At 40.4% G+C, this 27,921-nt stretch overlaps 1 protein-coding gene across 3 annotated transcripts in view; it reads right to left on the bottom strand.

Annotated features, from left to right (window-relative positions):
- GRM7 (glutamate metabotropic receptor 7) overlaps positions 1 to 27,921 on the bottom strand; it is a 1,182,365-nt gene that overhangs the window by 242,600 nt on the left and 911,844 nt on the right. For all 3 annotated transcript variants that reach the window (XM_004714110.2, XM_004714111.3, XM_045285644.1), the window contains exon 8: positions 2,712 to 3,647. In XM_004714110.2, coding sequence (XP_004714167.1) covers positions 2,712 to 3,647 — 936 coding nt within the window. The remainder of the gene's footprint in view (positions 1 to 2,711; positions 3,648 to 27,921) is intronic.

Genomic DNA, 27,921 nt, shown 5'->3' with positions numbered 1-27,921 from the left:
TGGACATATGGGTTAATGCTGGACTTGTGGGCTTGGGCACCATTGGGTTGGGATGTTTTCTTGATGCAAACTTAAACTTTATCTACAACTGACACATCTAGCACCATCGGGTCTACTGGATCATATGGTCCCAGTGGCAAAGCAACTTGCACGGCAGCCTGAACCTGTAGAAGAGCCTTTTCTCGTTCTGGGCCCCACTCAAAATTGTAGGTTTTTCATGTCACTTGATAAACAGGTCGAAGTAGAACACCCAAATGAGGGATATGTTGCCTCCAAAATCCAAAGGGACCCACTAGGCATTGTGCCTACTTTTTAGTCGTTGAGGGCACCAAATGCAATAGCTTATCCTTCACTTTAGTAGGAATATCCTGACGTGCCCCACACCACTGGAGCCCTAGAAATTTTACTGAGGTGGTGGGTGCCTGAATCTTTGATGGGTTAATTCCCCAACCTCTTGGGGATGTCTTGCAGGAAGTCAGCCTTGCAAGCTGAAGCAGGGAACTGCTAAGACAGCTGCACCTTTGTGCGACCAACACAAACAAGAGACCCAAGAATTTAAAAGGCGAGGCTCACCAAGCCATTTATCCCTCCTCCCTTCAATTAATCCCACATGTGTTTATCGGCCAGGTTGGCATAATAAACTAACTAACTCACTAGCTGACCATCTGAATCCACTTGTTGCATGGAAGTAGGGAACACAGCAATGGAAAGACAGGTGGATTCTGGCCACTGACAATTTCAGACCTGGTTCATAGGAACTAGAGAAGAGAGGAGAGCAAGCTGGCTGGTCTTAAGTTTAATGACTTGGGTGGAACCTAAGTCTGTGGCATGACCTAGCCCAAGGGAGCTAGTGTTGTTGAGAACTTACTAAGGGGCCTGTGGTCAAAAGATGAGGCACCCTGGCAAAGCTAAGCTAGGTGGCCTACACTGAGTTTAGCAGAACCCAAACAGATGAAGATAAGATTTCTTAGTCTGTGAATTGGTGCATATTACTGCTGACTTTATGAATGGCCTGCCCTGATTTGAGTTTTCTATGAATGCACTCACAAGGCTATAACTGGAATGAAGATTCTTCATTTCAAAGAACATGCTTGTCTCCTCAAAGCACTGGGTTGATAGAATTGGGAAGTATGGAAACTGGAAACCCAAAATGTGGGGCGATAAAGGCATGAAGGTGCTGGTTTACAAATTTTTATGGGTGGGGGAAGATGTTGATAGGATTACAGCAGGGGTGTCAAACTGGTGGCCCGCGGGCCCCACGCAGACCCCGAGGTAATTTTTTGTGGCCCACAATACTCTGAAATAAAAATGAAAATAGAAAAAAAATTGTTATGAAGAAAATAGCACTTAGGGGAGATAGAGGCAATACTGTACGCACAATTTCCTCGGTAACCCTTTAACTACTGAAGATGAGTGTACACATGCCCCAGTGCCTTTCCCAGGGCCCTGTGGACGTATATAAACGTGCTGACTCAGTTCTGGCGACGTTTGGAAGCGATATGCCCTCCACTCTCAGTGCCACGTCATGTAAACAGATCCCAATAGCGAAAAGGTTAAAAAGAGCACTCTGGGTTATGCTGTTACAAATCATACCTAGCGGCAGTGCTAGTTAACATTTTTAGAGGGAAGCCATTAATATTGTGCATCACGTTTGTCAGCTGTCCAACATTTTATGCTTTTTACTAGTTACTTTGTTATATTTTCCAGTCACAGCATAAGAAGTAAGTGAAAACTAGTAGGAGGAAAGTGCTGGCAAGTTTCAGGTAAAAAGAATAATTTTAGTTTTAGAAATATATTAAATAAAATAAATGTTTAAATAAAAGCAACTATATAGTGTTTTAATCATCCTACCCATATTCCTGAATCCTCACTTCAAAATATAAATTTAACAAAATTTGTAAATGTGATGTGGCCTGCATGAATTTTGCCTGTTGCACCAGATGGCCCGTGTTTTAATTGGGCTTGACACCCCTGGATTATAGAATTAAGGTGTAGGTGTTCACATAGCTGCAGTTGTTAGGTATAGAATATTTTTGTTTTGTTCACTTATAGAATGTAAGGCTTAAATGGGGCTGGTGCATTATTGGTTGTACGATTTTCAGTTTTACCATGTTAGATGCAAACATGATTTTATTGTTTTTGTTTAAAGATTATGTGTGACTAAAGAGTTGTATCAGGTGTGTAGTCGACAAGGGGTGGTTTGTGGTGGTCAGATGATTTTATGCCAACTCTCAGGGGCAGTTCTGTTCTGAACCAATGTTTAAAAGGGTGGGACTGGAATCCATCCAACCTGTCAATCAGGTGAGAGCTTGATGCTGTTTCCTTGAGGCTGTGACCACCTTATAAGGAGGACCTTGAGAACCTCCACCTCTCTCTCCCCCTTGGACTCTCTGCCACTGACCCTGAATCCTGCAGGAGACCTGCCATGTTTCCACCGACCTTGGGTCCACATGACTCTGCACACTGCAGCCTGTGATCTTCCGGCATTCTGCATCATTGCGTGTGGCTGCACCAGGCTGAGGAGGGTCTTGAGTTAGTCTGGGCTGAGACACGTCCTTGATATGTAATTACTTCTTGATATAAAGCTCTTTCTTCTGCATATATGAGTGCCACTAGATTTGTATCTCTAGCCAACCTAACACAACAGTTGCTTTCAATTCAACAATTAAGACAGTTTTGAAATGCATTGTGTGGTGTACATTTTCACTTACCTTCTCTGCTGATTGAGCGGTGCCAAAAAAAATTGGAATGAAGGCTAGCCATACTATACACGTCGTGTACATGGTGAATCCTATGGGCTTGGCTTCATTAAAATTCTCTGGGACACCCCGAGTCTTGATGGCATATACAGTACATGTAACCATGAGAAGAATGCTATATCCCAAGGAGCAAATAATTTGTAGATCTGTAATGTCACATTTGAGAACTCCTCTGGCCTGATCAGGGTTCATCGTCTTATGTTCATCATAGTCTATGATGATGTTGGGTGGGTCGACACCAAACCAAATGAAAACACCTAAAAGCTGAACCGATATCAAACTGGAAGTGATCGCCAGCTGTGATGTTGGACTTATGAGTCTGGGAGCTGTCACCGATTTCTTACCCTGCTCAAATATGCGATATATCCGATTGGTCTTTGTCAACAGGGCTGCATAGCTGATGCACATCCCCAAGCCCAGGAAAACGCGCCGAAAAGAGCACACTGCCACATCGGGCTTGGCAATCATCAGGAACGTGATAATGTAGCAAAGGAAGATGCCCGTCAACAGAACGTAGCTGAGCTCCCTTCCAGAAGCACGGACAATGGGCGTGTCATTGTAGCGGATAAAGGTGGCCATGACAAAGATGGTGGCGATGATGCCCAACATGGCCAAGAAGACCGGGATCACCGCCCAGGGGGAGTGCCACTCTAGTTTTATGATGGGGATATCTTGGCAGCCCGTTCGGTTTTCGTTGGGGCGCTGATCATACGGGCAGTGCTGACAGGTTAACTCATCAGACTGGTACTGGTATCCATCGCAGGGCTCGCAGGTCCAGCAGCATGGGGTGCCCTTCTGTGTCTTCTTCCTTTGCCCGGGCTTACATGGTAGTGTGCACACAGAGGAGGGAATCTCCCGGACCCCTTTGCCCCACTGCATGTCCTCTATCTGCAAATAATAAATAAAGAGAGTTAAGAAAAGCATTCAAGAGAAGAGAAAAATCACGCAGTAATTATAGCAGTTAATGTTCAGGCTTGATAAGGATAAGAAATGTAGCCTAACCTGCGTGCCATTATGGAGTACTGGCCCCCTAGTGGTTCCACTGTGAATCGCTAACCAACATCAGCTCCACAACAGAAAGAGGAAACCCACAGGGGCAGTTCAGTCTAAGGCTCAGACATGATTTGAAGACAATGAGCTTGGTTTTTGAGAGTTTGAGACAGCTTATTGAAAGAAGTCCTGGTGGATATAGTGGATTACTTGTTGGGCTGCCAACTGCAAGATCAGCAGTTTCAAAACAACCCATTCTGCCGGAGGAAGATGAGGCTTTCTGTTCCCATAAATAATTACAGTCTCAGAAATGCACAGAGGTAGCTCAGCTCTGTACTATAGGTTCACTATAAGTCAGAATTGACCCGATGGCAGTGAGTTTTGTTTGGTCATGGAAGAGCCATGTTGGATTGATGGTTAAACCACTCATCTGTCAACCCAAATGCCAGTGATTTGAATCCTACAGTTGCCTCTTGAAAGAAATATGTCAGTTGGCTTCTATAAAGATTTACATTTTGCCATTCCTACTCTGTCGTATATGTAGGGTTTCTATGAGTTCATGGTATAACTATTAAATGCTGGGCTGATAACAAAAAAGTTAAAATGTTGGCAGACACCAGCTGCTCTACAGAAGGAAGGCAGGCCTTTCTACTCCCGATAATTGTTAAAGACTCAGATCCCACCATGGCGGTTCTGTTCTGCCTATCAGGTCTCTATGAGACAAAATCAACTCAATGGCAGGGAGTTTGAATTTTGATGAGTCAAAATGAAATTGGTTACAGTAGGCTTGGTTTGGACAGGTCCTTGGGTAGCATTCCACTCTTAACCAAATGTTGAAGGTTGAAGTGCATCTAGAGGTTCCTTGGCTGTAGGTCTGTAATTTACTTGAAAGCTCAGCTACTGAACACTGTTCTATTTACACATATGGCGACACCACCAGTTGGAAATGCCTCAATGACAACTGGCTCTTCTTCTTCCTTCTCCCTCTCCTTTTCCCTCTCCCTCTCTTCCTTCTCCTTCTCCTCTTCCTCCTTCTTCTTTTGTGGAGGGGCTATAGAAGTTAGTATATAGTATGGGTTACAACCAAGATTTGACCCCATCTAACGTCAGCATCTTAGTTTTTACCACTATAGAGTATGTTCCAAATAAGATTGCATATAGAATTTCCTGTGACTATTTAAAACATGAGTTCCCATTCCCATCTTAGAATATATATATTAAAACATCTTTAAAAAAAATCTTATTTTACAAAGTGATTCAGAAGATATCTCCAAACCAAAAAATTCAACCTATTACTGTCTAGTTGATTTTTACTTATGGTGAAATCATGTGTTACCAAGTAGAACTCTGTGTGCTCCATAGCGTTTTTTAGTTTGTGATTTTTCCAGAAGTAGCCGCCGTCTTTATTCCATAGAACCACTGAATGAGTCTGAACCAACAACTGCTAAGTTTAATAGTCAAATACAAATCATTTGGGCCCCATTACAGGATATTTATAATCAGATACATTGAGAAATACTCACATGACATCTACTACCCCTCCTGAATTGTAACTGCAAGTGTACCAAATCAACTTAATAACAAAAGAACAAAGTAATTTGAAAACCTACACTAATCTTTGAATAGTATTTTTTCTCTTAGCTTTTACATGTGTAAAATGGGGATACTCAGATTACTACCTCCCTCATACGTGTGCCCAATCCATAGAAAATGCTCAACTGATAGAATGTTATCATTGATATTACACACAAGTAAAATTTTACTTAAGATTGTCCAACCATGGTTGTAATAGCACATTGACTGGGAACTGCCAGAAGCTCAGGCCAGATTCAGAACTGGACATGGAACAAAAACTATCAGTACTTGTGGTAGTTACATAATCTATTGTTCATTTGAGACATAGGAGTGAAGGGGTGGAGTTCAGCCTGTCAATCAGCTCACAACTTGATGACCTCATTTGGAGGCACTAAGGTGATAAAAACCTCATTGGAAGTGGGACACATGCTCAGTCCCTGTGAGGCATTCTCATTGACAAGCCACATGGAGACAGGCAGATGGCAGCCAGAGCCTCAGAGCTGGATAAACCATATGGAGATCCTGCCAACACTAATATGCTTACAATGCCACTGGATCCACAAGACTTTCCACCCACAGGCCTGTGATCCTCCTGCATTTGGTGTCATTGAATGTATTTCATGAGTCTGAAGAGGACTTTATGAATTGGTATCAGACATATGGACTAATATCAGACTTAAGGACTTAATCTGGACTGGGCTGGGATGCTATCTTAATGTACATTCTCTCTTTAGATAAAACTTTTTTATACACATTTGAGTGTCTATGAATTTCTTGCTCTAGTCAACCTAGACTAATATACTACTGATGTCAGATGAATCTTTGCTCATATCAGAGAATACCAAAAGACGTTGACTTGTGTTTCCTTGACTAAGCAAAGGCATTTGATTGTGTGAACCAAATAACACTGTGAATAACCTTGAGAAGAATGAGAATTCCAGAGCAATTCATTGTGCTCATTTGGAACTTGTACGTGGATCAAGAAGCAGTTGCGTGAATGGAACAAGGGGACACTGTATGTTCCAAAAGAAGGAAAGGTGTGCATCACGCGTGTATCCTCTCGCCGTACTTGTTCAATATCTATGCTGAGCAAATCATCAGAGAACCCGGCTAATCTAAAGAAGAATGTGGCAGTTGGACTGGAGGAAGGCTTGTTAACAGCCTGCGGTATGCAGATGACACCAAATGGTTGTTGAAAGTGAGAAGAACTTGAATCACTTGCTGATGAAGATTAAGGATTGTGTCCTTCAGTATGAATGTAAATCAATGTAAGGACAACCCAAATCCTCACAATTGGACCAATAGGTAACATCATAATAAATGGAGAAAAGGTTGACGTACTCAATGATTTTGTCTTGGATTCACAATCAATGCTCATGGAAGCAGCAGCCAAGAGCTCAAAAGATGTATTGCACTAGGTCATTCTGCTGACCTCTTTAGAGTATTGAAGAGCAAAGTTGTTACTTTGAGGAATAAGGTGCACCTGACCAAAGCCATAGTATTCTCCATTGCCTCATATGCAATGAAATAAGGAAGACCAGAGAAGGATCGAACTGTGGTGCTGGAGAAAATAATTAAAGTACCACAGACCGCTAAAAGGACAAACTGATCTGGATCAGAAGAAATGACCCCAGAGTGCTCCGTAGAGGTAGGAATCGTAACCCTTCATCTTACGTTCTTTGGACATATGTCAGGAGAGATTACTCCCTGGAGAAGGGCATTATGTTTGGTAAAGTGGTGGTGGGGTGGGGGTGGGGGTGTGGATAGGGCAGCTCTTGACAAGCTGGATTGGCATAGTAGCTGGATCAATAGGCTCAGGCAAAGAACAATTGTGAGATTGGAGCAGAACTTTGCATAGTTCATTGTGCTTTGGGTCGCTATTGCATGCATTAAATTAAAATCTATCTACCTGCTTACCTACCTATATTTTTGAACAGTGTTATTTTCTTGTGGTGGTGGGGTTTTTTTGGTTTTTGTTTTTTGTGTGTGTGTGCGCGCGCGTGCGCGCATGAGCGCACTTTAGGGATCCCTGTGGTTATGCATTTGGGCAGGAATCCATAACGTTAGCAGTTTGAAGCCACCAGCCTTTTCTTCAGAGAAAGATGAGGCTTTAATTGCTGTAAGGAGTTATCATTTTATCTCCCTTTCATCCATTTTAAAGCTGTTTCAGTTAAAAAAATAATAATAAATTTAAGGGGAAATACATGTGGATTGAGCCCTTGGTGAATTCCCTCTACCATAACCAGGATGTGAATAGCTTTGCTAATTTGTTCTCCCTTATAATCCATTTAAATTTGTTCTAGTTTTGAATATTTTCTGTCCTAGAGGGTTGCCATGAATCAACTAATTGGAAATGAATTTGCTTTTGTTTTGATGAGTGTGTTTTAGGAGAATTCATAACCTGGGAAATGATAGCATTAGAAAAATTGGGAACCTTTATTATTGGACTCAACTATTATGGTGGTGGATGTCTCTCACCTGCTCTTCCCCCAATATTGATAGATTTATTTTCTTTGTGTATTCTGCGGAGCTGAATTTCTACAAAAGCTATAGGGTTTGGACACAGCCAAACACAACCCAATTAGTATATGCTATTGGTTCTGAAATATGAGCCAATATCAGAATCACCTGGAAGGCTTGTTATAACACAGATTGCTGTATTCCAAACCCAAATTTTCTGACTCTGGCCTGATATGTTGCATTTCTGACAAATTCCCCGATTTTGCTGCTGGGAATTGTCCAGGGTCCACGATTTGTCAAGCATCAATGTATTTCAACATGTGAGCCCCTGATATGGCTTCAGGGATAGGAATCCTTATGCCCTAGGTGATGATATTTAAATTCATGACCGTTACTGAGATTGCATAGAACAAATATCTTTGATAGACCTTGGAGGATGTAAATGTTCTAGTGAATATGGCTACAAGGAGCCGAATTTTTACCAGGACAATGTCAACACATTGGAAATCAGAGGGGGGCGGTGTTACAGAGAAAGGATACATGTCGCGGTGTTTAACCTTCTCTATAGAAGCGGTGTTTCACTTTCTGTTATTGGAGTCCTGGTAGCATAGTGGGTTATGCGTTGGGCTGCTACCCACGATGTTAGCAGTTCAACAAGGCCAGCCGCTGCTCCAAGGGAGAAAGATAGGCTTTCAACTCCTGAAGAGATTGAGCCTTAGAAATTCCCAGGGGAAGTTCTCCTCTGCCCTAGAGTGTTTCCATGAGGCAGAATCCATTCGATGGCAGTGAGTTTATTTTATGTATTTTTGTTTGTATTTTGGAGAGGTTTATAGACAATGTTTGACTCCTTGTATCTAAGTATACCTGAAACAGGAATCCACTTGGACTAAGCCATTATGTAAGAAACGGGGAACCATGGTGATGCTTGACTGCTAACTATTAAAACCATTGAGTTCAGCGACTTTGCTGGAGAAAGAATAGAAAACCCTATGGGCCAGTTCTACACAACGGCACATCGGGATGCTATAGTTCGGAATAATCTCAGAGACACATACCAGCAACAACCAGATGTTCCCCTATGCTGCATTTTGAACTGCATTTTGATTTCTTGCCACCAAGAATCTTGGATAAGTAAATAATTTTTAGAATCCACACGTTGTAAAGGGTGTACTTAGTGAACAAATATTTGATGTAAAGAATCCCAGTGACTAAATTTGGCTGCTTTTTCCTATATTTAGTCAATGAACATTTTAATACCTTCGATGCACAACTGAGGTTAGACAGATACTGAACTTTCAAAGTGCAAAATCATACAAGTTAAGGGGGGAGGAAAAAAGTGGATAGTTTATTATAATTTGATGCTCATTGAAATTCCAGTGCTATGTTGCATTGCTGAGCAGGATGTAATGCTTCCCTTTTTACTAGAATATGAACTATATTTAAAATCTGAATATAATTTGGCTACATCTCAATATAAAATTTCAAATATTAAACCAAATAAAATATCATAACCAATCATGATTGGATTTGAACTTTAACATCTTCAGCTACCTTGAGTGTGAAGTCATTTGCCGGAGCACAAAGCTCCATCAGCGTGACTAAATCAAACTACACGTAAAGCACAATCAGGCCCTCTTCACCATCATGTTTGAGGCAGTAAGTAACCGGCAATCATCCCCCAACTCATAAAATTAAGGAAATAACTTGTCATAAGAGAGAAAAATACAAGCATTCACTTTACAAATGTCAAACTTCAACAAGTTGGAGCCTTAAAAATTGCAATGATGAATACAAATGTTTCCAAATGTCAAAATAAAAGGTCTTACTATTGGTTAGTAAGAAAGATGAGCAACAGTAAAAAATAAGAACTGTAAAGAAATTTCATTAGCTTCACATGAGAATGGCTGAGTCTAACACTGGTGGAAAATGATGCATCATATGATTCAACTAGATCTATGGGAATAGTGTTAGGCTTATACAAATATAAAAGCAAATTATATTTACACATAATATTTCACAGCCAATTTAAAATATGACCAGCTCACATTTTTTTCTCCTCAGAATGAAATACAATGCCCAGTAATGCCAAACAGCATTTTCTCCACCTCAGCTTATCGAAACACATACTAGAGCTCTAAGTATAAACATTAGATTGACTGATTACTTAATTTGTTTTCAATGTTCATTTAAAGTAGATATCAACTCAATTTAATTGTACATATTAAACCAACAAAGTTGCCTCTTGTTCCCAGGAACAAACGTCTAATTGACTTGCTTTGCCAACAAAAAGGATTATTGAAAATATAATCTGTGCCCCACGAAGGTACCAACTAATGTTCAAAACCTTCAGGACACTAGGCTTTTGTTAAAGTGGTACACATGATTGGTGGACTTCTTTGCTCGTCTCCACAAACGCAGCGCCTTGTTTCATAAGAGGAATTAGTCAGCTGCAAATGCCCACGGGCATCTATTTAATAGAAGACAATCATTTAAAGCTATGAAAAATCAACTATAATGTCGATTTGCTTTGCCAGAGAGCTAGTGCAAACACAAAGTTAGAGCTTGTTCTGATCTCTGCAACTAAACTTCTTTTGTTGGAAAGCAAGAATTAAAACGTAAAAGTATTAGCAGAAAAGGTGGGATGTCCAGCACTTCCTTCATTAGAAGATACGGGCTTAATGGTTCTAAAAAGAATGCTTTTTCTTCCTGGATGCCTATGGTGCATTGTTACAAGACACTGGATTTGATCAGTAGCTGTCTTCTGGGGCAAGAGCTCTTGGCAACAGGACAGAGATTTCCATGTTGTGTGGGGTGTCTTTGGGTTGGTTCCAACTTATGGTGAGCATCCATGGCAGGTAAAAGGTCCCCACACACTGTCTCTGCTGTGATCTCTATGGAAGCAGAATAGTAGATCTTTCTCCCATGGAGTTGCTGGGTGGGTTGGAGACAAGAACCTTTCAAATAGCAACTGAGCATTCAATTGTTGTGTCACTGGGGGCATCTGTTAATATCACGCATGACACACAAATTGTCACCGTTTAGAATAGAATAATGTATGCAGTTTTGGCCAATTCACCTAAACCACACCAAACTCACTGCCAAAGAGTCAACATTGATCCTCACGGGTTTCCAATACTGTAGCTGTTCATGGGAGTAGAAAGCCCAGTCTTTCTCCAATGAAAGCAAGGATAAATCTATCACGGGGGTCTATGAACTTTTTAAAAAGGGACACAACTAAAATGTATACTGTATTCAGCCAATGGCATTAGATGTGATGTGTGCTTGGAGCTTCAGCAGTCATTTTGCACCCATGAATCAAAGAGAACAAAGGTGTTATTGTCATTTGCACCCATGAATCAAAGAGAACAAAGGTGTTATTCTGGGGAAGGCAAAGGAAATAACTAAGAAGGATGTGTCCTTCATGAGAGCAAATTACCAAGTAAATGAGAGCCCCCAATAAAATGATTTAAAATTAAAACAAAAGACCTAGTAATCCTCAATAATGAGAACTCCTGGGGGGGTCATCTGCTTCCAATATAAGTGCACACTAAAAAAGTTGGCTTGCTTTATGCAAGGCAGGATCCTGGATCTGACTCATGATCTAATCTCTGGCTCTTGGAATTGAACCAGTGGCTTTCTGCGTTGCCTGCTGATCTTGGGAGCCCTCTGCAGGGCTTTGACCTACTGATCTTGGGTATATTTCTCTGCAGCCATAAGCCTGCTGTCCAACCTGTCACTCTTAGAGTCACCCATTCCTGCTGCTACTTAAGTCAGGAGAAGCCTCCATACAGTCTGACACCTGACACATAAACTTGGAACTTGTTCATCTCTATAATTGTGTGAGCCATTAATATAAACCTCTTATATAGGTATATGTAAACTTCACTGGTTTTACTTCTTTAGAAAGCCCCGCCGAAGACAGTGTCTCAAGAAGCACCTATTCCTTTTCCCCCAACCTTTTTAAAAATTATTATTGGGGGCTCATAAAGCTCTTATCATAATCCATCCATACATCCATTGTGTCAAGCAAAAAAAAAAACAAACAAACTCAACGTACCGAGTAAATGGAAACTGACTTTACCCCACCCTTAAATGTTAAGTGTGAAGTTATATACTTAATTTCCTCAATAGTTAATTGAGTCTTCCTGGGTCATTTCATTATTACATTCAAAACCTTTTAACTGAGACACTGTTACTTGCTTTTGTACTCCAATACATAAAGATCTTCTAAAGTTGTTGGCTATTCAAGTTCACTTATTCAAGTTCTTGTATGGATAACAGGCAACCTGAGAAGGGAAAGGAATGGTAAATTCCCATACAATCAGGAAAAAAATGATTTCTTGTCTTCTGAAAAAAACTCAAACAGTGGGGAGAATAGTATTCCACCCAGAAAATAGGCTTTGACTCCACTGCTCTGACTCTGGCAGAAACGACGAGGAAGCACCTGTCAGGGAAAGTTCTCCAGCACAGGCATTTGGCCAGGAAAAAATGAGGTCTGGCTCTAGCAGAGAACGTTACTCCACAGAGAATATACAAACCTTATAATCACTGGAATTTTAAAGTCAAACCAAATTAACTGCTGTCTTACTGCCAAACACAGAAATCAATGCAAGAAAGAGTTTATACAAATGCATTTTGGAGCATCCATTTTTATCTAGAAAAGATCTGTTCCTTTCCACACATAGCCACTTCCAATCTGAAAAGAAATGTTTATCACTCAAGGGATATTTTCCTTGATGAAATCCCATTTGCATATTTTCAAAGTTGCCTGAAGACTGAGCTGGCTGGTGCTTTTGTTGCAATATTATTTTTACTTATTAAATCCTTAATGGAAGGAGCTAATTTAAAAAGAACTTTCTTATTAAAATTACATTTGCTCATTAAAACACATTTGCCCTTCTAGTTTATGGGAAAAGCCCCCCTTTTTTTAATGCACAGGCATGTGGAACTCTCAATTCCATAAAAGAACATGAATTTATTATGGTGAATATTGAGCAAGGAAGGCTAACACGAGCTAAACCAGCAAGTATGTAACACCTCCAGCTTTTTCTATAAACATTAGTTAGCATGACCAGCCTCTGAAGCAGGAATCTGGGACTTCTATAGGACAATAACATGTGAATTAATTCAGAATCGACTTGTGCAAAATTTGTAATGACAGAAACCATCCTTTTTATGTAAAACGAAAGCTACATGCATAAAATTACTGCAACCACAACAAACCCATCTCTCTGCAAAGTCCCCTGGAAGTCCAAAATACTTTTGTTATACACTAAGTCACAGCCTTGAAGTGACCCAGTGGCTCGCAAACTTCTCTGCTTCCAGGAATCAGGGAAGGATAAACTTCCAGACCCAAGCCCATATCTCAGACTGGGAGTCGGCAAGCTTTTGAGACGAAGAGTCAAACCTGTCCCTCAAAAAAAATTTTAAATTATTTGAAGGCTATAAATATATTTTTACAAACAAATGAAGTCATCTTTATCTGAATAATATTTTTAAATGAAACTCTAAGAGTTTTATTTTTATTTTCAATTTCGCTTCAAAGCCACAGGGACGTATCCAGTCTGATCTGGCTCTATTTTCTGCAGACTCTCATTGCTCTTCCCACAAAAGACACCTTTATGGCTTCCTTGTAACCATCTGAGATTCCCTGCGTGTACCACTTTGTTCATGCCATATTGTTTGCTGTCCTGCTTCAACTCTAATTCTTTAGAAACTAGCTCAAGGTCCCCAAGTCTTTCCTGATGTCTTCGAGCTAGAAAAGCCACAACCCTCCTTTCTAATTCTTAAAAGTAGAGTATCGTGAAATTGGGGGGAAACCATCAATAAAATGGATTGGCACAACAGCCAAAATAATGGGCCATCAAAGATCTTACAAATAGCACAGAACAGGCAATGTTTCAGTTTTTCGCACATCAGGCCACCATGAGCCGGACTTGACTAAGTAGCAACTAACAATGGTATTTTTTTGCCTTCTTTATCTAGTCTACCCTGATTTTTTTTTAAATTCCTCAGGGGCCTAAAACGTGGAATGGTACCTGGGATAAATTCTAGCCAAAGAAATAACTCCCAGGATTAGAACACATGGGGATACATCTTCAAAACGATGATCTCTTATTTTAGTACTCTGTGTGCTTCTTCTTTCTGTTTAACACTCCTGAATCTGAGTTGCTTTAAATATGACAAACTCGACAAGCAAGAACAATAGAAGCCCTTATATCACTGCTACTAAATCTTCTTTCCGAACCAGCTCAGCCATTCCTCAGAGGCTTTCACACTCATGACAACTGGCAAATTGCTTTTCACTCACTCACCTGGGGTGAGTCACGCCCTTTGCCAGGAGAGTGGGAAGACTGCTGATCAGACAGTTTACCATCTGAGCCAGGACACTTTTGCTCTTCTCTCTCTCTGTGTCCTCTTTTCTTTTTAAATCCAAGCTTGTGAATCTCTTTCTTCCCCTTACAGAGAACTAGAGATTTACAGAGAACTGGAAGATGGAAACTGTTTTAACACAGATTTGTTAGGGGAACTATCCCACGGTTTCTTCTCACTGTGCCTACTAGCCCGACAATATTGAAATTTCATATTTTGTAAAAAAAAGGTGTTACTTTATCCAATATCACCACACCAGTGGAACCATAACGCATAGCAAATGATTAAAGACACTTCTACATTTTGCTATTCAGGAGAGGCATTCCGTGCTTTCTAACTCTTTGGATTCCAGAATGAACCATTCTTTTCATTCCTCTAACATCTATTATCTCAAGAGTCTGAAGCATGTTCATTACACTGTGGCGGGGAAATGTGGCATTGGCTTGTTAATACTGTGAGTCTGGTGTTAACAAAGCCTTCTGCAAACGTTCCGGTTTTGGACAACATAAACTGTGAGCTTCCTGGCAGGGAGAAACAGGAAAAGTGCTTACGTGCTAACAGACAGAAAGATTAGTGTTTGAGTCCAGTCATAAAGGCCTTGGAAGAAAGGCCTGGTGGTCTATTTCCCACAAGCCATGAAATCTATTCTGAAATATGATCCTATTCTGAATCTCATGAACTCATCATGGGTCAGAACTGACTTCCTGGTGACTGGAACTCTGTGAAATCATAAAATACATAAAAAATAGTCATCTTGTTGCTACACATCTGAAAACTAGCAGCAGCATCTTTGAGAAGTCTTTACCTTCTGGGAGGCTTAATTTCCTTGCCAACAAAATGGTGCTATAGATACAATCCAATATGGTTTTAGATTGAACTATTGTTGCATAAGAACAGTTGTGAGGATGGCACAGCATTGGCAGTGTTTCCTTCTGTTGTGCATAAGGTCACTGTGGATCAGGACTGATTCGATGGCACCTAACAACAACATTTAACTGCTGCATATCCAATAATATTTAAATTAAATAAGTATCTTTAATTCTCTCTTATCAATTTTCCATGCCATTATTTAGGGTGAAAAACTATTAATGAATATTTCTTGTACAGTTCTCTTGCTCATCGGCTTCAGGCTTTTGTTATGGAGTCCCCACTCTCTGTGGATGGAGTACAGAGGAATCTAAATGACTACATGTAAGAGAAGAGCCAATCAGTTGAGAAGCTCAATATCTTCAACCAAACTAAGGTGTCTCAACTCTAGAGCAGACTATCAATTGCTGCTATGTAATTTCAGGTGGAAGTGGTAGAAAAAGAAATCTAGGTGATGCACTGAACACTAATGACCCAAGAATCAACAGGCTGTGGAATGACATCAAGAACACCATCCATTAAGAGAGTGAAGCACCATTCAAAGGACACATAAGAAAGAAGCAAGTGGAGGTCCGGGGAGACTCTGAAGTTTGCCACTGAGCACAGAGTAGCTAAGATGAATGGGAGACATGCTGAAGAAAAAGAGTCAATCAAATTTTCAAAAATTGGCTCATGAAGATTAAATAAAGCATTATCATGAAATATGAAAAGAGATGGATTTAAAAAAACACATACAGAAAGCACATGTTCAGCATATCTCAAGCTGAAGAATTGAAGAAAAAATTCAAGGCTTAAGTGGCAATAAGTATTCTGTGCCATGAAATTTGGAAGCTACCTGGTCAAATAATTAGAAGAGACTCATATGTGTTCTCCTTTCAACATATGTGGAAATTATGACTGGTATCACGAATATAACATGCAAGTAAAATGTTGATGAAGATCAGTGAATGATAGTCGCAGTAGTACATAGACAGAAAGCTGTCAGAAATTCAAGAGGGATTCAGAAGAGAATATCCTATGAGGGATATTGTTGCTGACAAAGATGGATCTTGGCTGACAGCAGAGAACACCAGAAAGATGTTGAATTGTGTTTCTTTGTATAGTCAAAGGTACTTGACTATGTGGATTATAACAAACTAGGACAAGCAGGTCGAATGATGAGAATTCCAGAACACATCCCTGTGCTGATAGAGAACCTGTACATGAAACTGGAGGCAGTCACTTAAACAAGACAGAGGAACACTGTGTGTTTTAAAATCAAGAATGGTGTGTGTCCTGGTTGTACCCTCTTGCTATACTTGTTAACCCTATATGCTGAGAAAATGCTCTGAGAAACCGGACAATATGAAAAAGAAAGTGGAATCTGTATTGTAGGAAGACCTATTAACCTAAACATGCAAACGACACAATATTGCTAGCTAAAAGTGCCGAGAACATGAAGCACTTGCTGAGGAAGATCAAGGATTTTAATCTTTAGTATGGATCACAACTCAATGTGAAGAAAACCATAATCTTCACAAATGACTAATAAGTAAAATCATGATAAATGGAGAAATGTCTAAATTTGACAAGGATCTCATAGTGTTTGAATCCACAATCAATTCTCTTGAAATTATCAGTCAAGAATTCAGATGACATATAGTATTGGGCCAATCTGTTGTATAAGACTTCTTTAAAATGTCAAAGAACACGGATGCCATTTTGAGGACTCAGGTGTGGCTGACTCAAGCCATAGTTTTTTCAATCACTTCAAATGCATGTAAAAGTTGGCCACTGAATAGGGAAAATGTGACTAAGAATTGATGCATTTGATTTATGATGTTGGCGAAGAATATTCAAAATATCATGGACTTCCATAAGAGCAAAGTAATTGATCTTGAAGGAAGTAACAGTCAGGCTATTCCTTAGAATCCACGATGATGAGACTTCATCTCACACACTTTGAATATGTTATCAGGAAGGACTAGTCCCTGGAGATAGCACCATGCTCGGGAGGGTAGAGGGTTAACATAAAGAGGCAGACCCTAGATAAACTGGATTGACACAAGTGGTACCATTGACCTGAAAAAGAACAATTGTGCGGATGATACAATGCCACTGGACTGGACCATGGTTAGCTCTGTTGCAGATAGGGTTTAGATGAGTTGGCACCACCGGAGAACGCCTAACATTAACAACAACAATAGAATGATGTAGTAACATACAGTGTTGAGAGGCCATCTGGTATTGGCTGTAAAGCATCAACAAAGAGGAAGGAGAAAACAGTAGTTGTAAAATATGGTCTCAGTGATAGAAATGATGCTAGCGATCACATGTAAGGATTTTTCAAACCCAATTACTGGCTCATGTTGTCGTTAAGTGCCATCGAATCAGCTCTGACCCATAGCAACCCCAGGCACAACAGAAGGAAACATTGCCCGGGCCTGCGCCATCCTCAGGACTGTTTCTGTGCTTGAGCTCATCGTTGCAGGGACTGGGTCAGTCCATCTCCTTGTGGCTCGTCCTCTCCATCACTAACCTTCCATTTTATCAGACATGATGTCTGTCTCTAAGGACTGGTCTCTTCCGACAGCATGTCCAAAATAAGACTATAAATCTTGCACACATTTCTTCTAAACCAAACATACAACAGGTTTCTATTATCAGTGGATGGTGGCGGGAAAGTTCTCTTAGAAAGACATTTGTCTTCGTCTCATCAGGATGCCTGCTATAAAAGGTTCAAATCAAAATTGTGGTTTCCAGCTATCACAAAGAATAGCATCTGGGGTCTTAAAGGTTTGTCTTAAAATAAGCAACCATCTAAGTGTGGCATCAGGTAAGTCCACAGTGATGAAGTACACCTGTGTCATCCAAGGTTTGCAAATAATAAAATCCAAATCCAGAGGAGGGAAGGATATTAAAGCTTAACTTTTGAACACCCAGTTTACAATATAGCTATGGATGCCCATGAAAACTCAAAATTCATTTGCAGGGTCCCATACTGGGAAACAGAAAGATTTCTCCCAAGTTGTCTCCCCCAAATATGTTAGACTTAGGACACTGCTGGCAGCTAATGATAAAAGCTATTTCCCTTGAGGCAGTCAGCTACCAGACAGCTATGTCTTGGGCCTGCTCCCTGCTATGGGGACAATGGATTACTTCTCCCTAAAGACTTGGGACCATTAGCATGGTTCCTGTAGGTGGGGTTACACCCTACTGCTAATGGTTCTTATACAGATCCAGAGAACAGACCAAACCCACTCTGGGACATCCAAAGTTAAGCTGCCATCCTGAATCTAGGATCTGTCCTCCTTGTCACATGCACACCCCAATCCCTCCTCTTCCTATTGCATGTTTGCCCCTAGACCACCCTCTTCCATTACTGTATAACCTATAGTGCAACCCCTTCCTGTGACGTATGTATTTACCTGTAATTAGTGGGCTTGCACGCCCCCAAAGGTATATAGGCCTGGGTTAGCAAGAGAGGGCTCCCTTTCTCTCTGTGCTCCTCCCTTGACCTCTCCTCGGCTCCCTCTCCTCCCCTGTTCCCTTTACCTCTCTCTCCACATGGACCACCAAGCGGGGCTGAGGTGAGCAATGCTACCATGAAATGTGTCTGACTCCATTATTGTAATATCTCTTTTACCTCTCATGCTCTCAGTGACTTTACTATTTATACATCTCAACTGTACAATTGTGCCTATCAAACCCGTGATTAGTGGTGGAGGGCTGGCCACCCCTCCTCCAACCACACCAGACAGATTAAGCCTCCAGGGAACCGCGTTTTACCATGGAACTTAAAGGTGAATAGCCTTGTTATCAGACAGAATGCATTGAAAGCAGATTATTAGAGCTAAAGTTAAACACCTCAGCATGTGAACTCTTTTTGACTCATTTAAAACTTGTTTCAGTTTTTAATATTTTCTGCTTCTTTATTCAGATTTCTCTCAATTTTATTTTGTCATTATTTTTCAGGGTGGTAGTTTTTGTATGTTTTTTCTATATATTAAATTGAGTTTAGGTAAATCAATTGAGACAGTGTAGTAGTTACATAATCTGGTGTCAACTTGAGACTATTAAGAAAGAAAGGGTGGAGTTTAGCCTGCCAATCATGTCGCAGCTTGATGACCTCATTTGGGGGTGCTACAGAGATAAATAACTCATTGGAGGTGGGACACACTCTCTGCGAGACATTCCTGCTGACAAGACACTTGAAACTACTCTGAAGGCAGTCAGAACCTTGGAGATGGAGGAGCCATGTGGAGATCCACACCAGCACTACGTTGCTTCCACCACTACGGGATCCACAAGGCTTTCCACCCCTGGCGTGTGATCTTTCTGCATTCAGCTTCATTGCCTGTGCTGCGTGAGTCTGAAGAGGAATTTATAAACTGGCTTTGGACATATGGACTAATATTGGACTTGCGGACTTGATCTGGACTGGACTAGGATGTTTTCTCAATATGCATTGCTCTTTGATATAAAGTTCTCTCTTACACACATATGAGTATCTCTGCATTTCTTCCTCTAGTAAACCCAGACTAACACAGACAGTAACAGGATTAATATTTTCTAGGGGTATGGCAGGGGAGAAACTGGAGAGCTAATAAGAAATATAAGTAAGAATAGATGTTCTCAAATTGATTGTGGTGATGATCTCATAATTTTTAACTATGATTGAATTATTTTATTGTAGATATGTGAATTATATGTCAGTAAAACTTAAAAATAAATAGGAGGAAAAATAAAAACTAAACCATGGGTTCCAAGGGGACCTGCTGGACCAATTACATTGAAAGAAATGACAGGACAGAGATTCTGGGGCCCCCAAAGGTGTACTCTTCATAGATGCTCTGGACAGACACAGTATGATCACAAAGGCTTATAAGGAACACATTTGAAGAAAATAGAAAAGTACACTGTTGAGAGAAAGTCCAATCCAGGAAAGTTACACCAAGGGACATCTCCTCCATAAGTGTAACTACCTAGATGTGTGTGTGTGTGTGTGTGTGTTTGAGGGTGAGGGGCATATTAAGAAAAAAACAGCTTTACATTTTGATATCTTTGTTTAATAAAATTGCATACAATTTGTGATCGAAATTTTTAACTTATATTAATATATTATATAATTCTATTATTTCACAGTGAAACCATGATTGTCAAACAGGTCCAAATTCAAATTTCCCACTACTTAAATAGCCACGTGTGAAAAATTCTGCTCATTATTTGTAACTTTGCTCACTAGATGAACTGAAAATCTGACTTAAAAAACCTGTATGAGCCAAGAGAGAGAAATGCGTCCCATCTTACCTAGGACAAAGCAGGTCGCTTCCGTCTGAGCTCTGCTCTCACTCAGAGACCACAGATAGTGCTTGTGGGAATGCACTCAACCATTCATCATTGTGTTTTGTGTGTGTATGTATGTATGTGTATGTGTGTGCTTTATTCGCACTAAGTCTTGTCATCTTGGCTCCAAAGAAAGTGATACCAGCAGTGAGGCTCAGAGAGAAACTGAGAACCCCATGGAGCGAAAGCCAGAAATCACCGCACAATTGGACTCAGGTTGCCACCGGCCTGATTTGGCAGTTGACTACAACATGACTAAGCTTACGTCATCAACATTTTGTGTGGGGGATGGGGTGTGATGGGGTGGGGGTGGGGTTGTGATTAACACAGCTAATGTAACGAAAGGTGTGGATTGTTATCCATGAAATAAAGGACCCAAGCCATGAAAGAGGTTGAAAAGCTACTGTTCATTAGGATAAATCAGACAGGACTGGATGGTGATAGCTTCTCTGAGACAGTGATAGGCAAGAAGACTAAAAGCCTCTGTAGTGAATTTAGAAGTGTAATTTTGGGGCCGCAGAATCAATTGTTTTCCATTTTCTCAGTTCTTGTACTTTTTGGTGTTTGAAATATGTTCAGTTCTTCTTTCTGGTGTTTGAACATGAATTTGGAACGAATTGAGTTCAACAGCCAAGGTACCACTGTATGTAGGCAATCTTGGAGAAAGTACGATACTTTGAACATGTTCTCAAGAAGGAGCTGTTCCTCAAGTAGGCTGTCACCCCTGGCAACGTGGAGGATCCATGGAGGAAAGACCTCAGTGAGATGGATTGATACAGTGGCTGCAACGAGGGCCTCAAGCAAGGGAACAGATACAAGACTGGCACAGGGTGGGGCCACGGGTCTGTTGTCCATGGGGTTGTTGTGTGTTGGACCCAACTCACATTGCCTAACTAAAACAACATTTAAGAAATTATGTCCAGTTTATCATAAATCTATTGAGTCCACAATGCTAAGAAATGGCCTCTAAACCAAATTTCATATTTGTTTGTTGTTGCATTCAGAAAATTGAGAGAAATGAGGTCTTCATTTGTTTCAAATCATCTTTTGCAAGACCAAAAGGATCTAAAAATGCTTGCTTGTCTTCTTGTTTTACTTTTCCTTAATTGTTTCAGACACTTCATGGCGGTCTAAGTGAAAGAATACAGAGCAAATTAGCTTTTGACTCAACAATGTATGTAATTTTGTTTTATGACATTAATAGCAATTCCCTTAATAAAAAGTACTTCTTTCACCAAAAAAATAAATAGGAGCCTGCAGGGACTATGAAGGGTAGTTCCTGTTTAAATTGTGTAGCAGACACAGGCGGCCCTTACACTATTCTCTTGACATCCTTGTATGTTTCTCTTGTTTCATAATTCAAAGACCACTGAGCATTTTCTTCCTTCCAGGCACAATATTAACAATGGTAATGCAGGAATGAGAAACACCTATTTCCTTTTCTTAATAAGAGTTCAGCGTCCTGGTGGAATTTTGAACGCGAATATCATTAAAATTCAATAAAATCCCAGAAGCAACGATAACCCAATTGGTTCTTAAGGCACCTTTTCTGAAGTATTGTAGCAGATTTCTGAGGATGAATATGAAATCTTCAATGGGCACGATGGGGAAAGGAGTTCAGTAGGTGTGAACCCAGTTTGAATGAGTTTAAGAAAGCATGAAACCACTAGATTAAGGCCCAGGAAGCTATAATAGTGCTATGGAATGAATTGTGTGCTCCCAAAATATGTGTTCTAATTTTGTTCATGCCTGATACCAGTGACTGGGAGAAAGATGGGCTTGGTACTCCATGAACTGTTATAGTCTCAGAATCACACCTGGCAGTTCTCCCCTGTCCTTGAGAGTCAAAATCAATTCGATAGCGATGCATTTGGTTTTGGTATACCTGTGGTTAAAATCCTGGGGGGCTCAGTGGTTATGAAGTGCACTATGATCCACAAGGTTCCAACAAAAGATTCCAACAAAAGAGCAGTTTGAAACCGCCAGGCACTCCACGGGGAAAAGACCGAGCTTTCTACTCCTTTACAGAGTTACAGCCTCAGAAACCTACAAGGGCAAGATTATACTGCCCTATAGGGATGCCAGGAGTCAGATGGCAGTTTTGGGTATTTTTTTTTTTACTACTTGTGGATGAAGAACCCCTGGTGCTGCTATGGGTTAAGCACTGGACGTCTAGCCATACGGTTGGTAATTCAAACACTTCGTGACTCCCAAGGAGAGATGAGGCTATCTGCTCGCCAGAAGTTTTATAGTCTAGGAAGCATAAAGAGCAATTCTCTACTCCTGTTCAATTGCGATGAGTTAGAATTGACTTGGCAGCAGTGGATTCAAGAGTTTTTGTTTATTCTCGTGGGCACAGTCCCATTTGGGAGTGGATTGTCCGTGCTGTAGAAATGTAGGTATATTGCTGGAGGTTATGTCTTTAGTCCATCTCCCGTGATAGATACAAATGCAGGTTCGGCACCGAAACTGATAAGCATGCCTGGGGAAGCCAGATGGCACAGCCACATACAAATTGCCACAGGCCAATGCAGAGAGAGTTTCCCCTAAAACTGGTGCTCTAGACGTCGACTTCACACTCTCCAAACTGTAAGGAAATAAATGTTTGTTTGATAAAGTCATCCATTATGAGAGCACCACTGAGAAATTAAGACAAGTACTTTTATTGGAATTGAAACAGAATCAGAGTACAAAGTCGAGGATGCTCACTGGAGACGCCGGCACAGGCAGACACCTGATCCTGGGAAATCATTTGTACAGTTTTACTCAGTACTCATTGACCAACTACCCAATGTGTTCCCTGGACTATAATTTCTGAACAAGTTGGGCATGACTTCTAGCTTCAAGGGAATCAGAGTTGGGGAAGCAGTCAAAAGAACAACCGTGTAAAATAATAAATAGGAAAGAAAAGGTATGCTACTGTAAAGCCAAAGCTCCACCCCCAGAGAAGATTTGCTCTCAGATTGCGAATGGAAAGATCGGCAGTCACACGGGGGAAAGACCTGGTGATCTGCTGCCATCAGGATTGCAGCGAAGAAATCCTATGAGGTCAGTTGAACTCTATAACACATGGAGGGACCCACAATCAGAATCAATTTAGAACCCCACGATTTTGTTTGTTTTATTACAAAGCATAAAATGTAGGGAAGTAACTCCTTATTATAAACGAGAGAGTCAGAAGAGGTGGTTTTTAACTGGCTAGAAAGTTGCGGACTGAAGAATGGAAAGTGACAGGTCTGTGAGTGTAAGGGGCAGTGGGTAACAGGCCACGTGTCAAGTCACTGAGTCAGAAAAGATATGTGTCTCAGAAAGTAATGTTTCTCATCTTGTTGTACACCAACTGGACAAGAACAACTCAGTCTCTGGTAAGAAGAAAAACAGTTTATGAGAGGGGGACAGAAAGGAGAAAAAGAACCTGCACAGGGACCAGCTCTCTGGGGGGAGAGAGTGGCCCCCTTTGCTTCCAGACTTGGGTTTTTATAGGGTGGAGTAAACAAGTGGGCTTTGCAGTTGTGCAAGCAAACGGGAACAGAAGCAGAACTTGCAGTTAGCCTTGACCGTTTTAAAAATTTATCCGAGTACAGGGCATGCTGCCTTGTTTTCTGGAACTTGTTATGACTGCTAGTTTTTGATAACTTTTTGGTGGGGTGTGACCTTGGGGAATTTCCACACCCTGGTACAAAATGGAGGCTGTCACAAAATGGTTCCACTCAGGCTAACTATCACAATTTTTCAATGTGAAGACAAATTTCCTGGGGATCTTGTGGGAATCCAACTCAGTTGGCCTGGGATGTGTTTTGAGATTCTGCATTTTTAATAAGATTCCAAATGATGCTGCTTTTCTGAGGACCACACTAATAGCAAGGTGTTACAGGAAAAGAAAAAAATCAAAGACTGTCCATAGTTTAGAGGTGAGGGTGACAATACTCAGTAGGAAAGAGGAAAGAAACATAAACCTCAACTCACGAGTGTCACATGACCCACTGGGGAGAGTAGGGTTAGCAATAGGTCTGAATGTGGCTCTATGGCTGTATCCTGCAGAAAGAAACCTGTCCTTATGTAGGATTGTGAGAAGAGCTGTAAGAGCCCCAAATCAAATGATTGAAGAAGGAGAAGAAGAGGAGGAGGAGGAGGAGAAGGAGGAGGAGGAGGAGAAGGAGAAGAAGAAAGAAGGACGTCATGCAGACATCCTGGCAAACAGGCATATGCTAATGCAAGATCCTTATCCAGAATATCAGTAGGAGGTCTTTAGTTCCTTTGGGATTTCTTACAGGAGTAAACCTGTACTCTGTGCATTTTTGTCATATTGTTCCATGGAAATATACACATGGAAGGCTGTGTGTCTTGAGTTTACAATGATGGTGTTTCATAACCAAAGCGGTTCTCTGTTTTGTATGTAACCATATATTATAATTTATACAAAACCCAAATTAGTGAACTTGCTCACTCCATGCGTTATAAAGCAGAACGGAGTTATAATTCTTTCTTTTATTGTGCTTCTGGGTGGGGTCAAACTTCCAACTTTAAGTTGTTATTATTAAAAATCAAAAACAACAGAACAAACCCACACCATTGAGTTGGTTTTGACCCAAAGTGCTTTATATAGGGGTTTCAACAGCGTAAAATGTTCTGGGTTCAGACAGCCTCATGTTTCTGCAGTGGAGGGGACAGTGGGATTGAGCCACAAATGTTTTGTTTGGTAAACACCAAGACCTCACCCAATTGCAAAGTGCGTGCCCGACCCAAGCTCAACCTCATATTGTGTAGCCGATGAGTGAGAGAAAATGTTTCCACCCCCTTCAAATCATAAGTCGTTCAAACTTACAGTGCATCTGATTTTCTCTGGAAGGAGAAATCAAGGGACTCTGTAAGGACTACATATCTTACCTATGTTCTTAGCATTCAGTCCCTTGATAATTGCCCATTTTAATGAAAAAATAAAAAATAACTCTTAATATATGTGCATTGTTTAAATGCACATTCCACTCTTTCTTGCCAATCCTCGCATTTGTATAATAAGCCATTTGTTCAGAGCTCAATTATTTTGTGATGTTTGATTAAACAAAATCAGCACAAAATAATTATATTAGGCTTAACTGACATCTTCTCACAGGAAAATTAAATACTTTGCTGGTCACGCTTTTAAAAACAAGCTTCCCAGATTTCAATAGTCATAGTTGAGCACCGTTTTTGAGGACTGCTCCTAGGATTGAAAGCCTCCTTACAGATTTCTTTTATAAAACAGTTGCCATGTCAACAGTTCAAGCAATACTTTCAGCCTTATATATAACGCTACAATATTCATAAGATTTGGCAATAAGGCTTTAACTCTTAAAGCCTTGTAATTAGTTTCTTAATCCAGAGCTTGGAAAAGATAATAGTTTAATTCCCAAACTATGTCAATAACATTTAGGCAATACAATCCACTGAAATATGTAAACCTCTAATTTTCATTTTAAAATACAGTACAGAGATGAGATTAATTTAGGCCTTTGTCAGAAACAGGCTTTCTGAACAGAATATTAGGCTATTGTTATTTGTAGTATTATTATTGTCTTCTTTCCGTACTCCCCACCACTATGAACTCTGCTATTGAATAGGTTATACCTCAGAACAATTTCATAGTAGAACTGTCCCACTGGGCTTCTGTAATCTTTATAGAAACAGATCTTTCTTCCATGGAGTGGCTGGCCGATTGGAACCATCAACTAAATACCATTAAGCCATTAGGGCTCCTTTCCACAGGCATTACCTTCTGAGAACTAGGGCTGAGAAGCAATACATCACTGCTAGGGCCCCTTCTTTGCGTCTTTTAATACTTTTTATCAGTCTTGCATGCACAGCCTTGTCAGTGCAGACTGCCTTGTTGCTCTGATGCTAAAGAGATTTCATAGGCGTTTCTGAACTGTGAGTAGGAAGAAAGGCCCAGAGGTCCACTTCTGAAAATCAGCCGATGAAAATTCTGTGGAACGCAACAGTCCGATATGCAATCTATCTAGAGGAGGACTCAAGACCGAACAACATTTGTTCCCATTGAGCATAAGCTTAGCATGAGTCGAGGGCCAACTCAACAGCAGTTGACAAGAAGAACTTGTATTTGCAACATTCTTGAGTTCTGAAACTTGGAGCAAATTTTATTTAGCCTCGTTCTCTCAAAAAGGCATTTTGCTTTTCAATGATGTAATTATTATTGAGACTCTGTGTTATGTTCTACATATTAAGTATACACTCACCTCATTCAAATCCCTTCAAGGTAAGAATTAGTCCTTGTGTTGTGTGAATGAGGAAACTCAAGCTCAGGTAATTAAACGTCTGGGACCAGGGTCTTTCTATTTAGCTCTTGTAACATTTCTGGCTAAAAACATAATACACTTTAAAAACGGTATTTCGGTACACAGCTCTTAAAAATTCAAGAGGTGCATAATTATATCCCATGAGAAGTGAGCCTCTCTGCCACGTTGCAACAAGTTCCATCAGAGGCAAACATTAAGATTTTCTTGCCATGCTTTAATGAATTTCTAAGAGGATTTTCACTAATTGCACTGCTTATGTTAAAACATATAGGTGAGTATATATTTTGTGCTTTCCAACAGAATGCAAAAGGGTTCAAAACATCCATCATTACATAGTGATCTTGCATCTCAGGATTACTGTCCTCACGCAACTCAACAGCCCCTCTGGTGTTATGCTCAGATATCAGAAGAACGGCGTTCTTTGGAAATGGCTGGCTTAAGGGAATGAAAAAGAGCATTGCATATTCATGCCTCTGTTCAGAATTATTTTAATAATACCAATTATAAATTATTTGAAGATTGTTAATGAGCTTACATCTTTTACTGCTGCCAAGTATGTTTAATTTGATTCCTACAGTTTTCATGGGCAAACTTAGGTTCCTAAAAATAATAGAGTTAGCAATTCTACTATGTCTTTAGTCAACATCTTCTTCTGGATACTGCAACCTAATCTACACAGCTAGGACCACACTTGTCCTACCATGCATTCTGAATCTTGGCCCAAATAAACCTCATTAGCCCAGTTAAAAATCTCTTGTCTCTGGAAACCAAGGAGCAATCCATAACCCACCTTTGCTATAGAGCCGGAGCATCTTGTTTGAACATCCATTGTGCAATTTTAACCAGCATCTTTTAAAAAGATTATTGTAGGCTGCCTTTTGGCAGAAATCCCATGCATGGTTTACAAATCAATTCAAAATAGATACTGACAAAATATTCTGCGTGGAAATCCTCCAGAAGATTTTGGTTTATTTGAAACCTAGGACCAAATACATTTCCAAATATATAAACTTGTTACCAACTATATTTTTCTCATCATTAACTGTTCATTCTTGGGTAATCATTGAAATGTTTAAAACTTTTACATGATTTGATTTGAAAGACAGCATCTGCCTTAGAATGCAAAAGATATAGCATCTAGGGTCTTAAAACCTTGAAGGTAAACAAGAGGCCATCTAGCTCAGAAGCAACAAAGCCCACATGGAACAACATATCAGCCTGTGTGATCATGAGGTGTCGAACGAATCGCTGAAGACAAATGGGTGCATAAGCAAATGTGG

The sequence above is a fragment of the Echinops telfairi genome, unplaced genomic scaffold (assembly GCF_000313985.2).
Source record: "Echinops telfairi isolate 266 unplaced genomic scaffold, ASM31398v2 ScPeMD7_7474;HRSCAF=8512, whole genome shotgun sequence".
In the NCBI taxonomy this organism is placed as follows: domain Eukaryota; kingdom Metazoa; phylum Chordata; class Mammalia; order Afrosoricida; family Tenrecidae; genus Echinops; species Echinops telfairi.
The sequence above is the reverse complement of the archived record's forward strand: the minus strand, read 5'-3'. Positions and strand labels throughout refer to the sequence as shown.